The sequence below is a fragment of the Sebastes fasciatus genome, chromosome 12, assembly GCF_043250625.1.
Source record: "Sebastes fasciatus isolate fSebFas1 chromosome 12, fSebFas1.pri, whole genome shotgun sequence".
NCBI lineage: Eukaryota > Metazoa > Chordata > Actinopteri > Perciformes > Sebastidae > Sebastes > Sebastes fasciatus.
Window position 1 is genome coordinate 25,014,602 of NC_133806.1, and position 15,184 is coordinate 25,029,785.

Consider the following 15,184-nt stretch of genomic DNA (forward strand, 5'->3'; position numbering starts at 1 on the left):
CAGCTGTTGTCAAAAAACACCAGAGTTTTGTCTCTTTGCTTCTTAAGTCTTTGCTAATGGTGCTAACAGTGAGGGACCAAAGGGTGGGCGCTACACTTCAATACAACAATAATCACATTTGTAGACATGATCAATTTAATAATCTTTTGTTTTAAACATGACTGTTTTGTAAATACTGGGATTATTATATTTTGATCATTTAAAAAACACGTAAAACATAAGCAGAAACCAGTAACAGTACTACATTTCCTAAAACGTCGATTGTATGACACATTATTGTACTTTTTACTGCACATTTACCTGAAAGTTACTTTTTAAGATTTTTAACAAATAAAATAAAATGTTATAAATGAAATGTAATTGTGATGGAATAATTGATATACAAGTTATCTTTGGAAGGAAGAGGTCCGGAGCTGATGTCTTACAAAAGAAGGTTTATTGAAGCTTGATCAAGGAGAATTGTCAGGTCTCCACAATAGATGCTCTCTGCATGAAGGCCTCACAACTCTGTCCTTCCTCTCTGGTGCTCAGTGTCTTACCCCTTATCATGTTTTGACTTACTCCGTTCCTCTGGCATCTCTGACCCTGGTTGCCCTAGCGACTGGCTCTACGGTCTCCACTACAGGCACAGCTGTACAGATAACGGTGGCTCCTCTAGACAGGACTCCAACCCAAGAATGTCAACAGAGGGACACTTCTGACAAACACTCTGACCTTTCTACCAATAAGAGAGGAATTGATGGAAAATTCCATCACAGTAATGATAATAATAATAAACCACAATGAGTCAGTTTGGATCTACATACCAGTGACGGTGCTTTTATTTTATAAAATCCTGTCTCTTTGTGTCATGATTTATTACAATGAGCTGTGACATCAGCACGGCAATGACATCATCTCCGGCTTCCAGGTAAAAACATTTCCATTTATTCATGTCATCAGGTCAAAAGTCACCTGTGTCTCCGATTGGCCCCTGGACTACCACGCATGGCAGTGGAATGCCTCGCTGTGATTGGCTACCTTAAACTACACCCCCAGGAACAAAAATAATAAATCATTGGCTGACAGGACTTCGGCTCTAATCAATCAATCATTAATTAATTAATGTGGCAACAAAAACAAAGTAACGACAAACCGTTAAGACAAACACTTAATTAGTCCGTTAGTTCTTAACAAGGTCACGGCTGTAAGTCACAGTTAAACTCCCTTATAACAAAACATATCAAGCAGCTCCTCATCTGGCCTCCTGCACATAATACTGAGGAGGGGAGGGGGGAGTTGGCACTGTCAGTGGGGGAGGAGGAGGGAGGAGGGAGGAGGGAAGAGGAGGTCCAGACACGAGGAGTAAATTAAAGCAACACTCCAAATGTGACTTTAAGAATCAGATGGAATGTGTGAAAGCAGGAATCTTTAAGAAAGGAGAAGGAGAGGCCTAAACCGCCCTGACTCCTCCCTCACATCCACCAGGAGAGGAGGAGGTGAAGGAAGGAGGAGGAATGTTTCCTGAAGTCCAAGCAGCCAGCCGAGGGATGTGAGGGGGGAGGAAGGAGCAGCTAGAGGGATGTGAGGGGGGGAGGAAAGGAGTAGCTAGAGGGATGTGAGGGGGGGAGGAAAGGAGTAGCTAGAGGGATGTGGGGGGGGGGGGAAAGGAGCAGCTAGAGGGATGTGAGGGGGGAGGAAGGAGCAGCTAGAGGGATGTGAGGGTGGGAGGAAAGGAGTAGCTAGAGGGATGTGAAGGGGGAGGAAAGGAGCAGGGGGGAGGAATGTTTTGGCCACAGAGTTTGACCCTGACCTCCCGAACATCCCCCAGGAAAGGAGAGGGGAGTAACAGCGGAAGGAGAGGAAGAGTCATAGGAATGTTTCGGCCACAGAGTCCCTGACGTCCACCTGTCAGGCAGCAGAGGGGAGGAGCAGCGGGGGAGGAGGAAATTCAGCAGGAGTTGAGCTCCGCTATGGTCTGATCCAGATTCGACTGAAGCTCCATGTTGGCGTCTCTAGCCGAAGTCAGAGAGTCTGTAACAGAAACAAATAAACATCAAAAAGTCAGAGATCAAATCAATAAAACAATTCATTCGTCAATTTCATTAAACAACAAAATGCCATGCCTTTTCCAAAACTTTCAAGAATTGTACTAATTCCATAACTTTTCCAGGTTTTCCATGACCATGGAAAGCCTGATACAATTGTTCTAATAGAAGAAGAAACAGTCTCACCTTCCAGAATCTCGACTGCTTTCTCCAGTTTGGCCACTTTACGTTCCGCATTCTCAGCTCTGCTCTCAGCCTGCAAACAGGAAGTGAACAATTTCTCTTACAAACATTACGGCTTAAAGATCTTTGCATTAGACCAATATGATCAGGTGTATACAAAAAAAACCCAGAAATAACAGGAAGTCAGCAGGTCACATGTAACAAACAGGAAGTCAGTGTCTCACCTCCTTGAGTTTGTTGCTCAGGTTCTTGATCTCCTCTTCATACCTGTCTTCCTTCAGAGTGTACTGAGAGAGAGAGAGAGAGAGACAGCCAATCAGAGCACCAGGTGTATTGACACACAAACAGCCAATCAGGTATGAGGACACCTCTGATTGTGTCATTCCTCCATCACACCTGCTTCAGGTCTGCACTCATGTCACGAGAACCGATACTTCAGTACCAAGTCAATGTCAAAATTGTGAAAACTTAGAACCGTACGTACTGTCGGGGCTTGAGACTAACGGTGTCCCGTCGTCCCGGGGACGATAGATAACGTGTTTGGGACGCAGTAAACGTCTATCGACGCATCCAGGCGATGCACCCTATTTTTTCCTGATAATGCTACATGGTCAACAACAACAAATCGGTGTTTAAGTCAGCAGGACGTGAGCTAGTTAACGTTAGCTGTTAGCTTCGTGCAGGACTGTGCTGGATGCTAACGGCTAACGTTAACTAGCTCTCGTCCTGCTGATTTCAACACGGGAGGTGCCACTGGTTCACATTATGATGCTTTCAAGCTCTATTCGGTAACAGTAACAGGCCAGATCCGTTTATTAGAAACAGGCTGATGACTGTTAAACTTAAATTATAAATGTAATTAAAGCTGCAAGCAGCGATAAACGGGCCCCGACTCGTTGATGAAGCGTTACCCAACCTCCTTCAATAGGCCTTCCTGTTGGGTTTTGGGTATACCTCCAAAAGGCTTTTTTGTGCGTCTCCACATGTTACATCTGCCTACCAAATTTCATACATGTAGGTGAAACCTGAAGGAGGGGCTTGATTTTTCCAACTTTGTAAGGGGTGCTAGTGAGCCATTTTGCAACACCCAAACCCGTGACCCTTAAAATAACAAATTTTACACCGCGTCTGATAAGTGTGCAAAGTTTCACAACTTTTCGAGCACCTTAAGGCCCTCAAAAAGGCAATTAATTTTAATAATAATAATAATTCCTAGTTTCAATAGGGCCTTCGCTGCCAGACGTTGTCGCTGCCTTAATGACTTTGAAAGCACAGCTGACCTTTGACCTTACTGCACTGATGTAGAGGTGTTCTCCAGGGTGTTTCACTCCCATAGAAATAGAATGAGTAAAACGCTCATTGAACTGTCTGCTGTGGTCATTTGACTTGTTCAAAAGAAAATGGTAATTGTTGTTAGTTATGGTGACAACGCGAGTCACGGGGACTGTAAAGTCACGAGCCGTTCCGATCATCCTGCTATAGCGATCTGAATGTCCATTCTACTCATTTTATTTCTACGATTGGCACACTGTTAGGTCTGACCACACCCATCAGTGATGCTCAACCATCACACTGGTGTTCAAACTGGTGTGAAGTAACTCAGAGCTCTTTCAGGACCTCCTCCTACCTTCTCAGCCTGGGCCTCCAGAGACTTTGAACTAGTGAAGAAAGTTTTCAGCTCCTCCTCCAGCCCTCGACTCTTACTGCAGGTCAAAGGTCAAATCAGACGACAGATGGTGTCAGACAGGTAATGTGTTGTGTTTTCGTGTTATTTGGGTCTGTTTCAGAAAGCAGATTTAGTGAAAACTGAGTTTAAGTTAATTTCATCTCAGTTACTGTGGTTCGTTCACTGGACTCAGATCAGTGAATTCAGCTCCTGTTTGCCTCGCTGTCGTTTTTGTGGTTAAAACCAGTTATGAACCATCATAAACTCTGACGTGTGTAGTATGGTGTCAGAACGGTGTTGTGCGTAGTTTGGTGTCAGACTGGTGTTGTGCGTAGTCTGTTGTCGGACCAGTGTCGTGCATAGTTTGGTGTCGTGTGTAGTTTGATGTGGAACTGGTGTTGTGCGTAGTTTGGTGTTGGACCAGCGTCGAGTGTAGTTTGGTGTCGAACTGGTGTCGTGTAGTTTGGTGCTGGACCGATGTCATGCGTAGCTTGGTGTTGGACCGGTATTGGGTGTAGTTTGGCGTCATGCGTAGTTTGGTGTCTGACTGATGTCGAGTGTAGTTTGATGTCAGACTGGCGTCGTGCGTAGTGTGGTGTCGGACCGGTGCTGTGTGTAGTTGGGTGTCGGACAGGTGCTGTGTGTAGTTGGGTGTCGGACAGGTGCTGTGTGTAGTTGGGTGTCGGACAGGTGCTGTGTGTAGTTGGGTGTCGGACAGGTGCTGTGTGTAGTTGGGTGTCGGACAGGTGCTGTGTGTAGTTTGGTGTCAGACAGGTGCTGTGTGTAGTTTGGTGTCAGACAGGTGCTGTGTGTAGTTGGGTGTCAGACAGGTGCTGTGTGTAGTTGGGTGTCAGACAGGTGCTGTGAGTAGTTTGGTGTCTGCAGCAGGTTAAAAGTCATGCAGAGAGCAGCAGCAGGAGGAAGAGCTGAAGCGGCAACAAAAGGTCAAAGGTTAGAGGTCATAGGAGGCAGCAGGAGGTCAGGGGGAGGAGCTTCTCTGGTTTGATTGACAGCAGAGGTCAGGTGAGCCTCAGTACCTTGTCCTCTGACGCCTGCAGGCTCTTCAGAGATTGGTCGAAACTCCTCAACTGCTCCTCCAACCTCCGAACCTTACTGTTAGACATGTAGGAGGATAGACAGGTAGACAGACAGGTGGACAGACAGGCAGCAGGACATGCAGCAGCACCGACATGTTTCCATGGAAACAGACAGGAAGAGAAAGATGGATGCAGTAAGATTAGAGCGCGGTTAGTGAAGCACTGTGACATCACACTGAGGTCATCAGTCTGATCATTACTGTGACACCACATGCACATTCTGCAGAGGAACTATTACTACTAACCCTAATAATATTATAATACCTCACCATAGTACGTTATGATACCTCATTATAGTACGTTATAATTTCTCATTATATTACAGTATACCTCATTTTAGTTTTTTATAATACCTCATTATAGTACATTATAATACCTCATAGTACATTTAATGCCTCATTATAGTATGTTATAATGCCTCATTACAGAACGTCATAATAACTTATAGTACATTATAAGACCTCATTTTAGAATACCTCTCTAAACTCTCTCTACCTGTCTGTCTCTCTATCTGTGTGTCAGCAATATCAGAGCAGAAGCAGCTGTTAGACATGCACACACAAGTGTGTATATAATATATGGGTATTAAGTGTGATGTTTATACTGTATATTGTGTGTGTGTGCGTATTATAGACCTCTCTGCCTGCTCAGCTCTGTCTTCAGCTCGTTCCAGCTCTCCTTCCAGCATCAACAGTTTACGAGCCACCTGTCAAACATGATGCAACATGATGTCATAGATCCTCTCTGACAGCTGATGTTAATACAATACAATAAGAGTACACACATGGTGCATTTATGCATCTTTTAAAGGGACAGTACACTTTAACCACCATCACTGTAGATGTGGCAGTGTTAGGGTTTGTTGTCTAACACTGCAACTGTCTAACAAGCAACATGTGAAATCAGAAGTCGGCAAAACATGAAGCAGTTAAAAGAAGTATACATGAAGTGTAGGACATATTTGTCTACCCGTGTCAGCGGGTATAAGAAGTATCAACGTAATTTTGGAGCGTTATTTAACCTCCTTCATGACAAGCTAGTATGACATGGTTGGTACCAATAGATTCATTAGGTTTCCAAGTTTACTATGATACCAGTATCGGATTTTTCTTCTGCCTTTCTTTCGGACGTTTTCTTTTTTTCAGACAAAAACCCTCACACATTCACACATCTTGAGATCAGAGGTTGAGGGACCCCTTTGAAAATGGCTATGATTCATATGTCAGTATTATATGATACCAGTATCAGACTTTTCTTCTGCCTTTCTTTATGAAATTTTCCAGATTTTTTTTTTTTTAATACTTTTTATGGACAATTTTCATAAATTTTTCTGACTTTTTTTCTAGCGGAGCCCGCTACAACCTAAAAATCACAAGTTACATTAATGTGTTGAAGAAATTAGTGGCGTTAAAACGAATTTGCATTAACCCATTATTATCGCGTTAACTTGGACAACCTATATATATATATATATATATATATAACATACTATATAAATATAATGTTATGCATTTGTATATGTACTTCTTCATATTTGCGGTCGGCCTCCTCAGCAATGTGTTTGGCTTCTTTCAGGTGACACTCCAGTAAATCCATCTTCTCTTCATCCTTCAGAGCTCTGTTCTCTATCACCTTCATACCTCTGAAAGAGAGACAGGAAGACCGACATAGTATTATAAATCAGCCTGTTCTTGTTTGAGGAATAATATCTGCCTCCTCCAGGTGTGTTAAGGTGAGTCTGACCTCTCGCTCTCGTCAGCACACTTCTCCACCTCGTCCAGTTTACGGAGGGTGCAGCTCAGTTTCTCCTGAGCACACTCCAGCTCGTCATCATTGAGCTGCAGACGGCGAGATAGAGCAATCACCTGCTCCTCCGCCTGCAAGACACACAGCAGGGATGAGACAGCCCATCAGTCAGGTTCACCTGTCTCAGGTATACAGTGTGTGTGTGTGTGTGTGTGTGTGTGTGTGTGTGTGTGTGTGTGTGTGTGTGTGTGTGTGTTATCACAGGCTGCAGTTTACCACACAGGATGTTAACACACTGATAAAACACTGCACTCTACTGCAGTACACCATGGTGCAGCTCACATACTAATACTACAAAGCAGACAGACTCCTCACCTGCAAACATACCTCACATTCCTCTTCAACACATTCAGGTATTCATGGCATCTGACACAACCTGACAGACCCTCCCCCATCACCTGTACAGGTGTGTGTCAGTGTTTTGTAGGTGTGTGTACCTCCTCTCTGCTCCTCCATCACCTGTACAGGTGTTGTGTCAGTGTGTTGTAGGTCTGCTTACCTCCTCTCTTGTCTTCTTCTCCTTCTCCGCCTCCTGCTGCAGTTTGGCAGCTCTGTCCTCAGCTGCCTCCGCCTGCTCCTGCAGCACTTGGATCTTCTTCTTCACCGCCTGGATGTTGTTCTGTCCACTCATTTTCTTCTTCTTTTTCTACTGCCGGAGGAATGAGAATAAAGTCATAAGTTTAAGAGAAAAAAGTCGTAGTATTATGAGAACAAAGTAATATTATAAAGTAGTTATTTTACGTGTTATTTTAGAGGGTAAGTTGTGTGTAAATGAGGAACGTGGAGCATCTTGTGAAGTTATACTTTAGTTTAGGTTTCACAAATAACCAAATGATTCATCTTTTGGCACATCAGCACCACATTATCATCAGTATCAGGACCTAGAAAAAGATTATGCAAGAAACTGTTTATTCTGAAGAAAGAACCACACAGACCTGCTGGAGGAAAGTGACTCTTCTGTGAAGGAGGAAATTACTTTTTCTCTCGTTAAGTTATGACCTTATTCTTGTGATAAAACTTTTTTTTCCTCTTTAAATAGTATGAGTTTATTCTCATTAAACTACGACTTTTTTTCTAGTAATATTATGACTTCATTCTCGAAATCTCAAATTTTTTTTGCCCCTCAATGTGGCTCTAATACTCTGTCGCAATATATTTATATTATATAATATATGTATTGTATATTGATTATACATTATATTAGCTTGTTTTAATTGTATATTAATATTGCATATTGTAGATATATGAAATACATGAAATGTCATCTCTCTTTCTTTGATTACATATATGTGTATGTATATATGTATGTAATAAAAAATATTGCATACTGTGAATTATTGTACATGTATTGTATATTAATATTGTGAATTATTCTACATGTATTGTATATTAAGTAGTGTATTTAGTATTTCTGAGTCTGACGTGTTGTTGTTCTGTAGTTAGCTGCTGATGCTAACAGCGGACCACCGCCCTGTTAGCCTGTTAGCATGTGTCCTAGCTAGTAGAAACCAGATCAGGTGTTCTTCACTGATTCTTCTCACCTGTCTGAGTCCTCTGAAGAAAACACACCTGCGGCTCGAGCCCGACGTCACCTGACACACCTGTTCACTTCCCTGTTAGTTAGTTAGCTGTTAGCAGGCTAACTAGCTGTTAGCAGGCTAACTAGCTGTTAGCAGGCTAGCTGCTGGGTCACTTGTTAAACTGGATAAAGTTGTAGAAACAGCGGATAAACTGGGACTCTGCGTCGGTCTGAACCTCCACACGGACTCGGGTCTCTGGGTGGGAGTGTTGTGGTCCTGGTCTGGACTTCAGGTCTCTGTCGGTGCTGGTTCTGGTGCTGGTTCTGGTCTTGTTTCTGGGGTCTGATCCGCTTCCTCATCCAGCCAACTCCCAACTAACCAAACGACAACACCCTCTTCCGGGTTAAATGCCCTCCACAGGAAGTGACGACAGACAATGACCTCTCCAAATTAAAAGATTCAAGATTCAAGATTCAAGATGTTTATTGTCACGCCGGTTATACAGGTACAAACGTGTGAAATACTTTTTGCTGGGAAGCTCCATTAAAATAATAAGTTGTATTACATTTACATTACAATTTAATTTACATTACAATTATAAAAGGAAATACTTTGTACAAGGGCATATTAAGAACATATACATTAAGAACATATACTGTATATACATTATAAGATATATTTTTGTGTGAGAAGGTGTATGAATTATATATTTAAAAGTCTGATGGCCTGGGGGAAAAAACTGTTCCTCAGTCTGCTGGTGAGAGTCCTGGGATTCAATATGGATAAAAGTGATTTAATTAAGGATTGGTGCTATCTATCAGAAAAAGACTATTCACATGTTACGAACTAAATATCTAAAATTCCCCATAACTCCCAAAGCAAAAGAAATCCCTTTTAAAATATTAAATGGAGTGTATCCATCCAGTGATTTTTTTCCATTGTATGTATTCTGGAGTTTTATGGCTTCTGATATACATGACTGGTTTCCCAAAAGTTTCTCATCTGGGAAACTTCTCTCAAAAGGACATTGTTTATGGACTTGTCATGGAAAACAACAAAGACGACTTTCTGCTGAATAACATTCTCATTCTTGGAACATTTTATTTGCACAAATCCAAGTATATGAAAGTGAAACCTAGGTTTAATGTGTTTCATTCTGAGTTTCTTTCTTACATAAAAGCCCTTAAAGTCATGAAAAACAAAAATGCATCGAAACTTCTTAGCATAATAGAAGAATATGAATTACAGGTACAGCCCTAGCCCTTAATTTAATGTATTATTATTTTCATGTATAATTTTTCATATTTTATTTGTTCTTGTTCTGTATGCACCTTGTCCTTTTACTTGAATGCAATGATCTATGAGCCATGTTGTTTGTAAATTTGAATTTGTTTAATAAAAGAAAAAGGATTGGTGTTACCACCATCACTCCAAAGTAGCTTGTAATTTGTATCATTGCTGGAGCAGGAAGATTGTGAATAGGGAGATAGAACAGGATGATGATTGAATTGTATACTGATTTTTTTTATTGATTATATGTGTTTTTGTATGTGTATGTACTGCGTGTGCGTATATGTATGTATATGTGTATACAGTATATATATATATATGTATATATAAATATATTTTATTTAATTTTTTTACTTGTGTATATTCTTTTTACTTATTTATCTATTTTGTTTATATATAATATTTTTTTCTTGTATCTATACTGGCTTATTTTATATTAATATTAGGTTTGTTAAGTTTCTTTGTACCGAGAATGTTATTATTGGGGACGTTTGTGAATGTTTGTTCTGTTGTTTCAAAATGAACAAAAGAACAAAAAATATAATATTGGGGGGAAAAAGTGATTTAATTAAAGTCATGCTTTATGTTGGTGATATTTTGATTTATTTTGGAAATAACACAATGGACAAAAATGTTAGTTTTTGAATCCAACTGTTTATAATATTAATCAAATTCCATTTTCATAAACTAAAATGAACACAGAAAAGCAAACTTTACCTTATTTCTATGGATATTAAGCTCTATTTCAATTCTTTAGTCGAGCTGAAAAATAGAAAAGCCACAAAAACCAAAACAATATTTAAAACATTAAATTATCGACTGTTACGTTATTATCTGTGCCTCTTAATATGTAATCTTATTTTCCTCCTTATTTTGTTGAACGTAAAAAGCTTCTTGCACAATCACTTACTTTGAGAGCAAAACTATCGACACTACAATCAAAAAATACTTTATTGCAGGTAAAATAAATTGATGATTAGAAATATATTAATGTGAATAAAAAAATAATAATTTTGGAATCAAAAGTTTTTGAATCGCATTAAAAACATTTTTAATCCATCAAGAGTTTCTAAAACTGTTTTAAGTGATCGGTCAGATATTTTGGAAGAAGCTAAAACATCATTTATTTAATATAAGAATAAAATAAAGCATGAATGCTGCTGTAGATTAAACGTATTTTATGATTATAATCTCCAGAAATAAAAACGCCAACATCAATGTTTTATCCAGCCGATTAGATTTATAATGAGCACACGTACAAACAATAAACTTACAACAAAAATCATTTACAGTTTTCTGATCAAATCTTTATACAGACACTAAATTCAGCTCAAAGTTTCTAAAACTACAATAAGAAGATTCTGTTTCTGACTCCAGATCAGTTCAGTTTAGAGCTCAATCCGAACGTCAAACTGCTGTCACAGATCTCAGAATCGCAACCTGAACATCTGAACACGAACTCTCGGCGTTCAGCTCAAAGACAAACTGACGGTTTCCAGAGACGAGATTCAACGATCAGGAGGTTAAATCATAAAACAGGATCACATGAGACAAAAATACCTGAAACCATCAACTGTAACAAACAGAGAGTTTTACTATTTTAATAAACATACAGCGAGAAAACATGTTGAAATATAAATGTGTAAATAACACAAATTGGCATCTTATTAAGAGAGGTTAAAAAGATTAATATTTATTGTTTTTAGACAGTCTGTCTGACTATATTTGTTCGTTCTCGGTGTATTTTAGAAATGTATAAATGTGTGTTACATTGATGGACTTGAACATGTTAATGTACACGGCAGATTGTTTTTGTATCATGTGATCTTTGACGGTTTATTCCTTCCTCATTAAATATGTTTATACAGCGTTCAGTCTGTCGTTCCTCCTCCTTTAAATCATAATGAGACAGTGAGATGTCCACCAAGAGTCCTTCACACTGAGATCATCACCGTCATCAGAATAAACACCAGAGCGGTGTCCATGGTTACTGTATCCATGGCGAATGTTCTCCTTCATCCATAATTTTTAAATCTATAATGAAATATTTGGACATCAGTAAACACTGTCAATAAAGTTCTGCTCTGCAGATCAAAGTGTTTTGGTTAAAGGGAAAGTTCTCCATCTTTAATGTGGACGTACGGTCAGTGTTGATGCTCAATGTAGTCGATAGAAGCAATAAATGTTGCAATGGAACGAACTATTGACTTTCACTTGTTAGCGATATACGTTGTTTGGTAGCGAGCAGGAGAACTCAGCTCTCTGGGTCAATATGGCAGCACTGAGGAATGTATTGCTTCAATGGACTACAATGACCATCAGCACTGACTGGACGTCCACATTAAAGATGGAGAATGTTCCCTTTAAGATGTTCACCTCATCTCAATAAAAACATCTTCAAACAAGCTGATTGGTTGCAACCAACCAATCAATAAGACAATATACGATCAGGTTCTATACAAGTATAAAAGAAATAGCCACGCTAACATGCTAACATGCTAACATGCTAATAGACAGGAGCACTTCAGCAGTGATCTCCTGTTTCAGTCAGACAGCAAACAGCTTCCTGTTTCCTTCTTGTTTTTTTTGCAGTGGTCCTTTAAAAACGGTTTAATTCTGGAAACATTTCTGGAAACGTATAAATTCTCACTTTAATCTTAAATTTAAAAAACAGTTTTTTGGTTTCACAAAAGACAGAAACTCAAACTTTAGTCTCTTTGACTAAAATCCTACAAAATGTTTCTAAAGTTAAACTACGTTTAGTTTTAGTTACCATATAAATACAGTTTATACCCCCCACCCCAGCAGGTTGTGACTGAAGCTGAAGGCATTCTGGGTAATGTAGTGTGGTGACCACTGAGGGAACCAGACAGAGAAAACAAGTGCTATGACACTATTTAAACTCCGCCCTCCCAATACAATGCCCCGCCCACTTCAGCGCCTGTGGGCGGGGCTCCAGCTGACGTGATGATGTAAACAGGTCACATGTTATACTGTACTTCCTGTTTCTAACCTAACGGCAACAATCAGAAAACAATTCAGGAGCAAAAGTACGACAGCTGCGACCAGAAGTCCAATTTGGTCTAAAACACTTCTGTAAAACAGGAAATGACATCATCTCCAACTTTTATTACAAAAGTCTGACGGTGACTGTCACCGTGGTGACATCAGCGGAGGTCCCTGAGGTCATCAGCTATAGGTGTGATGTTAACTGGGATCAGCTCCGCTCTCGCTCTCCTCTGGGATGTCCTGCAGGTCTGAGAGGTCAGAGGTCAGAGGTTACCATGGTGACAGACAAACATCATCAAAAGTGATCATAATGCTCTCATTTCTATAATAATAATGATCAATAATAGTTATTGATGAGTTGTGCCGACCTCTGGGGCTGTCAGAGCGAGGAGAGATTCTCATCACTTCCTCCTCTTCCTCCTTGTTTCCTTCCTGGACGCCGTCTAATTGGTCAACCGGATCCTGGCTAGCCAATGGTGCGAGGGGGCGAGGCTCCGATTCCCTGCTGCCACGCCTCCTGCTCACCTGCTGACACAGACATCTTAGCTTAGCTTATTTAGCTTAGCTTAGTTCATCCTGGGTTCCACAGAGCAGCTGGTTATCAGAGATAACTGGTACGACCACGACGTAGGGCACGGCGGTGGTTAACAGCCGTCTTTGTTAACCAGGTTCCCTTTAAAGGGAGCATATATACTGTATATATATTTATATATATGTATTTGTATATATATTTGTATATATATTTATATATATATACATCCATACCATGGCGATGCGTACAGTCTGTGCTACTATAACTGCCCGTTCCGTTTCATTACTGATTCAAAGCTAACGTTTTCCCTCAGAGAAAATATCGTTATTAATATTCAGTCTCCCTCTGAAGAGAACAAAAACGGGTCCGGACCAGGTTAGCTGTTAGGTGTTACCATGGCGATCTAGCCAGGTTACTCTGACCGTACCTCGCTAACACACTGATATATCAGTATATCATATATCAGATATTATCACCGTTAGTGAAACAACTGACTCACCTGTTCTCCCTTGATGACATCACCAGTCTTTCCTTTGCTCTTCTTCTTGCTGCCAGGCTCCACCCCCTCTCCGGTTGGCTCCTCCCCCCTCAAACGCAGCCGTGTCACTTCCTCCTGGAGCAGCTCCACCTGCCGCCGCAGCAGCACCGCCTCGCCACCAGCATCCAGCCCCGTGTCCCGTGACATCGAGCGGCTGAGGCGGGGGGCGGGGCCTGTAGTAGACGAGGGGAGAAGGCCTGTTCTGATTGACAGTTCCAGGATGGAATCCTGACGAATCACAGCAGCCTGGAGGAGAGCCAAGAACGTAGACGTGTCACTTTCTATTTATCATGATCGTATGAATAATAAATATATGGAATAAATAACTCAGACTGAGACCTGCAGGGCGTGAAGCTGTGTGCTCAGACGGACCAATCGCTGAGGGACTTCCTGTGGAGAGGACAGGTGTCAGCTGTTAAAGACTGCTCAGATTGGACAGAAACTGTAAGTCCAACTGAAAGGAAATCACATTTTTTTGTCTGCTACATCAGAGGTTCTCAATCTTTTTTCAGCCACGGAGCGCTTAAAGATAAAGAATACACCGGGAACCCCCTCATGTCTGTATCTGTAACGTTTTTACTCTTGTATAGTCTTCGTTACGTGAAAGAACAACACAAGAGAAATGTATTAAACATATCTACAGATTCTAAGAGTTATAGATTTGTTAGATCAGAACATAATCTATGAACTATTACACCAACACAGTCACCATGTTAATCACCGACATTTCTGAACCAAAACTAGTTTCAGGAATATGTTTCATATGAGCCTTGTATCTCGCTCACAGAAACGCACAATAACACGTTAACGTTGTGAAATGATTGGTTTAGTTCAGGCAGCAAAACTACTTGATTCAGGTTAGAAAAATCATCATGGTTTGTGTTCAAATAGTAACGTACCAACGTAAGGTACCAACGTAAGGTATCAACATAAGGTACCAACGTAACGTAACAACGTAATGTACCAGTGTAACGTAACAACTTAACGTAACAATGGAATGTAACAACGGAACGGAACAACTTAATGTAACAACGTTATGTAACAACGTAACTATGTAGATAAATAACAACCGGCTTAGCGGACTTTCTTACGTAACGTTACGTGAAACAACGTTACGTCAAAGCAGCCTTTCTTACGTAACGTTACGTGAAACAACGTTACGTAAAAGCAGCGCTGGGTAAAAGCAACGCTAAGTAAAAGCAGCGCTGGGTAAAAGCAACGCTACGTAAAAGCAGCGCTGGGTAAAAGCAACGCTACGTAAAACAACGCTAAGTAAAACAACGCTACGTTAAACAACGCTGCGTAAAACGACACTACGTAAAACAATGCTACCTAAAACTACGCTACGTCAAACAACGTTACGTTAAAAACAACGTTACGTTAAAAACAAAGTTACGTTAAAAACAACGTTACGTAAAAACGCTACATAAAAACGTTACGTTAAAAACAACGTTACGTTAAAAACAACGTTACGTTAAAAACAACGTTACGTTAAAAACAACGTTACGTTAAAAAC

At 40.5% G+C, this 15,184-nt stretch overlaps 3 protein-coding genes across 13 annotated transcripts in view; 1 reads left to right on the top strand and 2 right to left on the bottom strand.

Annotated features, from left to right (window-relative positions):
- Nucleotides 1-15,184, top strand: part of LOC141779470 (transmembrane protein 79-like) — a 114,162-nt gene that overhangs the window by 65,580 nt on the left and 33,398 nt on the right. The gene's annotated exons all lie outside the window — the stretch shown is intronic.
- Nucleotides 792-8,693, bottom strand: LOC141779463 (uncharacterized). 10 transcript variants are annotated; one of them, XR_012596314.1, is made up of 10 exons: nucleotides 8,321-8,693; nucleotides 7,279-7,425; nucleotides 6,717-6,850; nucleotides 6,498-6,615; nucleotides 5,609-5,679; nucleotides 4,914-4,989; nucleotides 2,435-2,497; nucleotides 2,214-2,283; nucleotides 1,686-2,013; nucleotides 792-1,587 (listed from the first exon to the last, which is right to left on the bottom strand). XR_012596314.1 is itself a non-coding variant. In XM_074654313.1 (9 exons), exons 2-9 carry the CDS (start codon nucleotides 7,408-7,410, stop codon nucleotides 1,931-1,933), a joined length of 747 nt encoding a protein of 248 aa, XP_074510414.1. In that variant the 5' UTR covers nucleotides 7,411-7,428; nucleotides 8,321-8,692; the 3' UTR covers nucleotides 792-1,930. The 10 variants fall into 10 exon arrangements, 3 of the variants coding, with proteins under 3 accessions (XP_074510414.1, XP_074510413.1, XP_074510412.1); XR_012596312.1 differs by having other exon boundaries at nucleotides 792-1,621; nucleotides 1,723-2,013; nucleotides 7,279-7,428; nucleotides 8,321-8,692; XR_012596313.1 differs by having other exon boundaries at nucleotides 7,279-7,428; nucleotides 8,321-8,692.
- The window catches only part of arhgef2b (rho/rac guanine nucleotide exchange factor (GEF) 2b), a 29,496-nt gene continuing 25,121 nt past the window's right edge, over nucleotides 10,810-15,184 (bottom strand). Inside the window, exons 19-22 of one of the 2 annotated variants that reach the window (XM_074654316.1) lie at nucleotides 14,008-14,058; nucleotides 13,630-13,914; nucleotides 12,967-13,123; nucleotides 10,810-12,846 (exon numbers count right to left, since the gene is read on the bottom strand). In XM_074654316.1, the coding sequence (XP_074510417.1) occupies nucleotides 12,797-12,846; nucleotides 12,967-13,123; nucleotides 13,630-13,914; nucleotides 14,008-14,058 (543 nt within the window). In that variant the 3' untranslated portion in view covers nucleotides 10,810-12,796. Of the gene's footprint in view, nucleotides 12,847-12,966; nucleotides 13,127-13,629; nucleotides 13,915-14,007; nucleotides 14,059-15,184 lie in introns of both variants that reach the window. The other variant, XM_074654315.1, reaches the window with a different exon arrangement.

Excerpts from the sequence above, each read along its gene's own strand:
- LOC141779463 (XM_074654313.1), bottom strand. The coding sequence starts at position 7,410 with ATGAGTGGACAGAACAACATCCAGGCGGTGAAGAAGAAGATCCAAGTG. Across the intron at positions 4,990-5,608 it reads AGAGCTGAGCAGGCAGAGAG|TAAGGTTCGGAGGTTGGAGG; the intron begins GTCTATAATACG and ends CATGTCTAACAG. Across the intron at positions 2,284-2,434 it reads TGAGCAACAAACTCAAGGAG|GCTGAGAGCAGAGCTGAGAA; the intron begins GTGAGACACTGA and ends TCCTGTTTGCAG.